Source organism: Juglans microcarpa x Juglans regia, chromosome 1S (genome assembly GCF_004785595.1).
Source record: "Juglans microcarpa x Juglans regia isolate MS1-56 chromosome 1S, Jm3101_v1.0, whole genome shotgun sequence".
Taxonomy (NCBI): Eukaryota; Viridiplantae; Streptophyta; class Magnoliopsida; order Fagales; family Juglandaceae; genus Juglans; species Juglans microcarpa x Juglans regia.
Window position 1 is genome coordinate 26,342,813 of NC_054595.1, and position 9,169 is coordinate 26,351,981.

Below are 9,169 nucleotides of genomic sequence, written 5' to 3' on the forward strand. Positions count from 1 at the left end.
TCTAAACTATTTTTCAAATAGATCATCAGCCTTGAATAATTTTTCTTATATTTTCACTTTGAATTTAATATTAAGAAACCTAATATTATATAATAAAATACTTTAAGATCCATATTAATAAAGTTATTATTTCTCCAAAACTTAGCGTTAATTTAATTTTGGCGGCGCCAAATCCTTGAAAATAGATTATATATATAGAAATTATACAAAAAATTAGGGCTATAGGGAAAAAAAATTGGAGATAGACATTTTCATGTATATTGAAATTTTGGGGAACCATTTTCTATATTTATAGAATAATGAACAAAATCCAAGGGACAGGAAGAAATTTAATGACAGCATCAGATGAGTGGCGACCGCTGAAAATTGATTCAACCTTAAATACAATAACTTTTGCTTATTAAGAGTGTCTCGAATACATACAACATATTGCATCTCTCTCTTTCTCTTAGGCCAGCTTGTCTCCCTAACCAACACTGTCACTTAAATCCCAAACATGATCCGATACAAATAATCAAATACAAATCTGTCTAACGCCTTTGGAAATTAAAGACCTTGATCGAAAACGCAAAGATAAATGCAAAGAGCACGGCAAACCCAGCAACCACAACTGCCACAACTGCCAGAAAATCATGCTTGAATCCAAAATACCTTCTCACGTATTCTTCTACGGTTTCACCAGAAATTTCACTGTCTTCAAGTGCATCCTTAATATCTCCAAATTGTGAAGCCACAAGTCCATACAATGTCCAGGCAATAGGGCATGCCCAGCTGTACCATCTCCACCAAATGGGAATCCTCTGTTATTGACCAAGTAGATAAATGAAAGGAAAGGAAAGGAAAAAAGAGAGTTAGCAAATGTTATGAATACCTGTCTGTACAATTAAAAACCTGCACATCTAAAGTAGCAAATACTTACAGGTCGAGGGATTATGAATCCAGAAAACAGGTTCCAGATACCATAAAATGCGGAGGATATGATGGAAGCAATATGGTGGTTTGGTGTAAAAGCCACACTCATCATGCCGTAGAAGGTGAAGTACAACAATGTGAAAAACATGAAAAATAGGTACCAAAAGAATTTGGCTGCAGTCCATTCAAATCCAATCATTGCATAAACTATAATGCCATATACTGTAGATTGCACGAAAATATATGGGATCTCAATTGCAACCTGATACAAAAGATGAAAATTGCATTAACATACCCAGTTATTGAACTATATATATATATATATATATATATATATATATATTAAGTGTGCAATATGTGAACCTAGTTACCTGTCCAAATGCATATGGCAAAGCAGAATACATTCCAGCAGCTCTCTCTCTGTAGAAGACAGTTCGTTCAACAGCCACAACAGGTTGCACAGACGAAGCATTTTGGACGCCAAGGAAGAGAACAGCAGCATACATGGAACCCATGGCATTAGATAAATCTTGCATGCTCTTCCTGCAATAGAAAATTAAAGGAAAAATTAAAATGTAGCTGTAAACCATGAAAGTCTATATATATACATGTGCATAAATACACACATGATGTGAATTTTTGGGTAGTTACTTACGTCTTGGTGCCAAGGTCCCAGAACATTGTCCCGAATGCCAAGGATATGAATACAGTGAAGAGGAATCTGACAGCAGTATATAGTGGGTTGCGCCAATACGACCAGCGTTGTTTCCATAGGCAAGCCATGCATTGAGTCCAAAAAGGCTGCGAATATTGCGTCAAGAAATAGAGATCCTTTGAACCAGGAGCAGGTGTGCTCAACTCCTTAATCAATGCTTTGTTCCTCCTAATGCACATGCCACGCGGTAGCAGAAAATTCAGCCATAAAAAATCGAAGTTCTTAACAATGACAAGGATCTATACATACATCGTCAAGATTGTAGATTTTCTTATTTTCCAATCATGTGATGTAGTCAGTCATTTAACATGAACATACCTGTATAGTTCTGAGTTTCTATACACAGCAGTAAAATCTACACCCAAAGCAATTTCTTCCCCTTGACTTGTAACTTCCAACATCCAAGTCGCTGGATTATAACCATCTGTAATTTTTTTGACTCCTTCGGTGCTCTAGAAGCCAGGGAAAAGGTAAAGGTATTAGGAAATTTTCAACATAGAAAATGATTTATTGATGTTTGGAAGTCGGTATTCTGATTTCTATAGCATCCTACCTCAAAATACTGGATAAGATGGCAAGAGTGGTGACCCAATGGCCCAACATATATCTCTTGTCCTCCACGCTTCATTAGGAAAAGCTGCAATACATGTTTTATATGTCATGTTCAAATCTACAAGAGAACCAACAAATTCTCACCTGGTATGTAGATAATTAAGAGTTCTCACCTCATCAAAAGCTTCAAATATGTCAATGCTTGGCTGATGGATTGTGCACACAACCGTTCTTCCAGTGTCTACTGTGTTCCTGACTGTTCTCATGACAATTGCGGCAGCTCTTGCATCTAGACCTGAAGTTGGTTCATCCATGAATATTATGGAGGGGTTTGCCACAAGCTCGACTGCAATAGTGAGCCTCTTGCGCTGCTCAGTAGAGAGACCATTTACACCAGGCAACCCAACAAGTGCATTCCTCAATGGGTTCAGCTCCACAAGCTCCATGACTTCCTCAATGAACATCTGCAACAATTAGATAGAATCATGAATCAGGATTTCTGGTAGTGTTATTCAAACTCATCATAGCAATTCAACCATCTTTCATCATCATATCACGCTTGAGTATAGAGAACATGCTTTGTAAACTCAACCTGAAGAACAACAAATTACAGCTTATAAGTGGATTTATTGAGATTATTTTTCACGGCGCAGGGTTGCAAAAACCCAAAAGCATTAATCACAGTTAAGCTCCTTGTAATCGCTTATATAGCCCAGATAACCCAGGTACAGCCTAATGTGGGACTCAATACTTGACAATGCCATGCAGTTTTGTAATCAAAGTACACACACACATGGCAGTGTATAGAATTCATTGCAGTTTTGTTGTCATAGCCGCTGCCATGCCAAGAGAAGACAAGCTCAGATTTGACAACATTCAAGTAAGCTAAACTTAAGCAAGAATTTCCAGACTCCAGGCGTGAGCACAAGCCAGATAGCCAATTCACTAGGAGAAATAGGAACATAAAAGTGAGAGAGTTGTCTTTTAAATACCGACCTTTCTTGTTTCGGAATCAACGGCAGAGGATAAGCGGAGCCATGCTGAATAGAGCAAGGACTCGTACACGGTAACATGAGGAGAATGAATGTCATTTTGCTCACAGTACCCAGAAATTCGAGCAAACGTTTCTTGCTTCTTTGGGTAACCCGAAATTGTGATGTTCCCCTCTATATATCCACCAGTTTTCCTACCAGCCAGCACATCCATCAGTGTTGTTTTACCAGCACCACTAACACCCATCAAAGCAGTGAGAACACCAGGCCTGAAAGCACCGCTCACACCCTTCAGAAGCACCAGTTTATCCTCAAGGACACCCTGCTCCTTCATTTCCTGCAAGTTCAAATGAAAATATTCAGGTCCGAGTTTCTGGGCAATACTTATTTTGAAAATCAATACAGAGAAATTCTTCTGTTCCAGAATCTTTCGTTTAAGTTACCTGTGGCATGTCAACAGAATATATAATCTCATCAAAAGTGATGGAATGTTGTTCAAATGGAAGGACCATTCCTCTTTTGCCATTACGACTGGCCTCAATTGCTGATGAGGTACTTCCCCTCTGACTCGAGCTGTTTTCTCTCTGTGTTAACTGTATGCCTCCCCCTGTCCTCTTGCCCTCTTCATTGCTTTCCGGTTCGTCTGATTTTGTAGACTGTGACTTTCCAAATGCTGCACAAAATTTCCATTATTTTCAACAAATCTGATTTGTTTAGAACGATTCAAGTGAAAAAAGGAGGAGATACCCACGGTTAAGATAAGCAAGAGCGATGGGGAAACCAATGTTGAAAAGGAAGATGAATCCAACAGTTGCACCTGCACCAATCCAATACCAATAGGCGTCGGTGACGAAATCACGATTCTTCAGCACTGTAACTCCCAGTGGTTCAGTTGTGTTTGGGAGAACCTTTATTGTTAAATATAATCATGCATTAGCTTTTTAATAACAGGCAGACATCACAAATTTTCAAAAGTACAGTTCGAGAAATTACTTTTTTCCAATTGTTTCCCAGGAACTCGTTAACTACTAGTGCATTTTGCCCATACATCAAAGGTGATATCCAGTAACCCCATATCCACCATTTCTTTATATCCTCTGTAGAAGCAAGCAAACAGAGCAAAGGAGCATTATTTAATGTATATTGTAGTTAATGGGGAAAGAAAAATGAGTAAACCAATTTCTCAGTTTAATTTGTTGTTACCTTTGGCGAGGATAAAGCCACCCAAGGCAAAAAGCAAGAGGAATGCAAAAGTCCCAAAGGTATTAGCAACAATCATGCTCCTCCCCAATGCTGCCATAAATCGGAATAGTCCAGAGGCCATTTGGTTTACAAGTACTAGCAGGAGGTATTGCTTAAACAACCTGTAATATGGACATTGGCAAAATATTAGGAAGCACACACGGCTAAAACATTGGCTAAATGTGCAGCAAATTCATTGTAAGTACCTTCCGACATTCGGATCAAATCCAATGACATAGTAGGTCATGAATACCCAAACAGCAACTTCTAAAAATGTTATCGGGATTTTGAGGATCCATTGAGGAATAGCATACACCCATGAGGGATAGAAGAGGAGGTCCCTTTGCTTGTAAAAGACAGGAAGCTTTATAATGGTCATAGACAACTCTGCCATTCCATTAAACATAATCATAATCACAGTGAAGAACAAAGCATTGGTGTAAATTCCTCCATCAGTTGCATCTTCACGTGGCATTTTCGTTCGTAGGAAAATTGTCATTGCAATCAGTGCCATAAAGAAAAGCTAAAAGCAGAGAAGAAAGCCTTGTCAAGATCCTGTTTGTAGAAAATGAAAGCAACAGGAAAAAAAAATATACAAACTTTAAACTTACTTGTGATAACTTGAAGACATAAACAAACGAATTCCTTTTCATCAGCAAGTATTCTCTTGAAAAGGAAGCTTTTATTAGCTCCTTCTGACTAACACCGTACTTTTTGGTGGTCAATGCAGCTGGGTGACTTTTTGTCTTGTCATAGGGAGTTGCAAGTTCATCTCCTATTCTTCTTCCCACATGGAATGATTGGAATGCCTCGGCGAATTCCTGGGTCGTGACAAAACTGTAAGGCTCATCTTTGCGTGCCCAATACTGCTCTTGATCTTTCCTTGACGTCACCTGTGACCAGTTTATCATAAAGAAAATAATAAACGTGAGACTCCACATTTAAGGCTCATCTCCTTTGTCTACATGTCGAGGCTATTCTGCCAGCACCACACTTTTTGGCTTGCCAAAATGTTTGCATGGCCATTATTAGTATGAATGAGGTCAACGAAGTCAAGATTTACACTAACCTCTTGTAGAAAGTCAGCCACGCCTTTCCTATCAGGACATTTAAAGCCCATGGATTCAAAAAACTCGAGAACGTTTTCACGGGATCCCTGGTACACAATGTAGCCATCCGAGAGGAGAATGATATCATCGAAAAGATTGTATGTCTCTGGTGCAGGCTGCAGTAGAGAAATGACTGCTGTTCCATCGAGAATATGAACATATTGCCTGAGCGAATTCACAATTTGGAAAGTTGTCGAGCTGTCCAATCCTGTAGATATTTCGTCCATAAACAATGCCTTTGCTGGTCCGACCATCATTTCCCCTGTAATTGGGTTACATAGATTATCAAATAGGAAACTCGTATCAAGAAAAGTGAGTTTTATTTTCCATGTAACTCGTTTACCTGTTGTCACACGCTTTCTTTGTCCTCCAGAAATACCCCTCAACATTTCATCTCCAACCATGGTATCAGCACACGCTTCTAAACCCAAAACCTATGAGTTAAGGGTGAAGCAAATTAAAGAAACTGATGGATATGATGCAAATGCTTCCTAAATCTTAATGGTCATCCACATGCAGAACTCTATTGGAAATAAGAAAATTACCTTCAATATATAATCTGTCGCCACAGCAGCCTCTTGGCCTTCAGTTGTTGCTGCCTGATATATCAGAAGCCAATAAACAGACGAAAGCCATCATCACTAACTGTAAAACTATATCATGTTTAAAAAATACCAAGATTAATGACTCTATTCAATCCAAATTTGACTGTAATTCTTGCTCATACTATGAATCATGCTAAAGATTATAGTTGCAAGCATTGTTACTCTTAATAGTACTGGAATCTTAATTTTCTTGTGAGGTCCAGAACAAGTTAAAAACTAGTTACATAAAAATCCCCCACGCTAAGTTAAATGATAGAGACCTCCCAATGATAATAATTACTGGCCAATAATTTCTGTCTCACCTTCATGTAGATATCAACATCTTGATCAGGTTTGATATTTGCCTCTTTTTCTCTTCTAGACAACTCTGCTAGCATATCTGCACATTTTAAAAATATTAGTCATTCTTTTGTTTACAGATTACTCGTCGGAAAAGTTTAATTGAAGGAAAGGAGAAAATGGAAAAAGTGGTGCCAAAAAGTAATAATCTAACCATAACGTGATCCGATCCCTTGGCACCTTGCTGAGAAGGCCAAGGTTTCCCTTACAGTCATTTCTCCAATATGGAGATCAAATTGACTGATATAGGCTGCAGTTCTTTGAGGCACGAACTCATTCATGTCATGGCCATTATAAGTTACCCTCCCAGAGAACTGAAATTAGAAGTTACAGTTTCCGAATTAGATATGATATTAAAAATCCAAAATAGAGAATAATAGATTTAATTATTATTATTATTATTATTAAAAAAATAAATTTTTGAATCTATATTATTCAAATATTGATTAGAATAAAATGATAATAGTTTATGAATAATAGAGAAAAGAAAGGATTGAAGCTGAAATGAATTTATATTCACCTTCAGATCTGGGTCGAGCTTTCCAGCCAAAGCCAATAACAGTGTTGTCTTTCCAGAACTTGGAGGACCCAATAGCAAAGTCATTCTGTCAAATAGATAGGCACAACATGAAACGTGGGTTCCCAGAAGTTCATTACAAATATCAGAATCTCATGATTATAGATAACCCTGTTCTCTCACCTCCTTGGCTTGATCACGCCACTGGCATCTTTAAGGATAGACAAGTGTTTCTTCTTATTTGATAGAATATGGGCAAAATTCAAAAACCCCTGCGATGTGTAAATTCGAGAACAACTTAACAAAAACAGTCGTAAAGAATTAAACTTTTTTAACTGAACTTACGGTATATATGATGCAGATATATAGTTACCTCTACGATACTGATACAGAAGTTAAAGCATGAAGGCAAAGCTCTGCTTCCTACAAAAACTTCTGCATCGATATTAACGTGCTCAAATCGGACTTCGATTGCTGGAAGATCGATCCCAACTCTGGGAAAATTCCAATAAACGAAGAAATTATTTTAAATGATATACGAAAAAATAAGTACATATACTCAAGGAAAGGAAACAAGTTAACTCCAGTTCGCTCCCAAGAAAACTTGGGAAAAAGAATAAAACGTCAATTGGCAGAGCTCTTACCTATCTATCCGATTCCTGACCTTTAACAAAAACTTTTCATTATCCTCTTCGGCCAATTTCACCAACCTCTCTAGCAATTTCTTCCTTTCTTCAAATCCAAGACTCTGTATATTAACTTCACTGGCCTCGCCTTTCGAAGTAGTTAGTATACCTTTTCTTAGGCGATCAAACGTTGGAAGTTTTTCGAGGGCAGCCCATTTAAGAGCTTCTTCGTCATCTTCTTCTCGTGAAGACTTCGAGAAAACATCCATAGCATTATTCCTCCATGCCGACGAACCGCGTAATCGTAAACTTCCTCGTAAACTACCACTGACCTTGTAGATATCACCAGAGGCGTCCATTATTAGACCCCCAACAAAAGATTAATGCTGCTGCTAAAACAGCCAAAACCCAGAAATATTTTTATTTTTTTCAGAAATTTACTATATGTACGATTTGTAATCCTTGTGGACAGAAGTACCAAAGAACGATGCTGCAACAACTGCAAAAACCAACCAAAACCCAGAAGTGTTGTCGTTCTTTCTATAGGGTTGGTTCAGCTCTGTGTTGCCGTTCTAGCAATGTCGAATATGAGGAAAGATATGACACCCATATAAAGGGTGGGAATGGGAACGGTCAAGAAAAGTTGACAACGGTCTATTTTGATGAAAGAGGTTAAGCGCACCGTTTCGTCCCATGCCTTTGTCGGTTCCGCCATTTCTCTTCGTAATGTCAACGTGGTCACGTGCACGTCTCGCAGTAGTGGGGGATTAATATGACGTGGCACCCCGCCACATCAGCGTTATATAAATACTAAATATATATATATATTTTTTTTGTCGGTCTCTTTCCATCCACCCACCTGTTGAAAAGTAGTTGAAGCATGGATTGACAAATATGGGTCACTAAAATAGGAAATACATCTGATTCTAGAAGAAATATAAACAACTTGGTTACTAATATTTATTTAATATCCAATAAATTTAACAGCAACCACATTTTGGCAACGCGTCCGTACGTTAATCGACCATGCTTTCTCGATTAAAAAAGTTTATTCATCATCTATTTTCTCATCATTCTATAATATAATTTTAGATAATAAATTTACAAGTAAAATATAATAAATAATTTTTAATCATCTAATACAACATCATAAAATAATGAGTAGCATTATTCTTCTCTATTAATAGTATTATTTGAAAATCTTTACATTACACATCTTACAGATAACATAATTTAATTTATAAAATTAAAAATCTATCTTTTTAAATTAAATTATTTAATGTGCGAGATATAAAAACTTTCAAATAAAATTATTCGATATAATTTATAAATTTTATAGAAATAAAATATTGTTAGTAAATAGAGTAGTAATGCTATATATAATCGTGAAATGCACAAGCGCTGTATAATCGTTTTGAAAAAAAATAAGATTTATCATTAAAAAATTAATTTTTTTCATATAAATCTTATATTTATTTATTTTTTTTAAAATGATTATACGATATTCGCACACTTATGATTATAAATATCATTTCTCTAGTTGATAATGTATTTCTAATT

General features: G+C 36.9%; 1 protein-coding gene across 2 annotated transcripts; it reads right to left on the reverse strand.

The window, feature by feature from the left end:
- Positions 1-370: 370 nt before the first annotated feature.
- Positions 371-8,161, reverse strand: LOC121247795 (pleiotropic drug resistance protein 1-like). 2 transcript variants are annotated; one of them, XM_041146247.1, is made up of 23 exons: positions 7,628-8,160; positions 7,357-7,477; positions 7,167-7,255; positions 6,987-7,071; positions 6,621-6,780; positions 6,430-6,506; positions 6,068-6,121; positions 5,866-5,956; positions 5,483-5,784; positions 5,025-5,306; positions 4,620-4,936; positions 4,375-4,535; positions 4,165-4,268; positions 3,923-4,079; positions 3,615-3,844; positions 3,176-3,508; positions 2,353-2,643; positions 2,181-2,264; positions 1,946-2,079; positions 1,568-1,795; positions 1,284-1,455; positions 920-1,174; positions 371-800 (listed from the first exon to the last, which is right to left on the reverse strand). In XM_041146247.1, exons 1-23 carry the CDS (start codon positions 7,966-7,968, stop codon positions 531-533), a joined length of 4,338 nt encoding a protein of 1,445 aa, XP_041002181.1. In that variant the 5' UTR covers positions 7,969-8,160; the 3' UTR covers positions 371-530. The 2 variants fall into 2 exon arrangements, with proteins under 2 accessions (XP_041002181.1, XP_041002180.1); XM_041146246.1 differs by having other exon boundaries at positions 5,483-5,956; positions 7,628-8,161.
- Between the last annotated feature and the right edge of the window lie 1,008 nt (positions 8,162-9,169).

Bases quoted from the DNA above. Each gene is read 5' to 3' on its own strand.
- LOC121247795 (XM_041146246.1), bottom strand. From the start codon at position 7,968: ATGGACGCCTCTGGTGATATCTACAAGGTCAGTGGTAGTTTACGAGGA. The intron at 4,269-4,374 runs GTAACAACAAAT...TTGCTTCTACAG, and splicing joins TGGCTTTATCCTCGCCAAAG to AGGATATAAAGAAATGGTGG. The intron at 1,175-1,283 runs GTAACTAGGTTC...CTTTTGTATCAG, and splicing joins TGCCATATGCATTTGGACAG to GTTGCAATTGAGATCCCATA.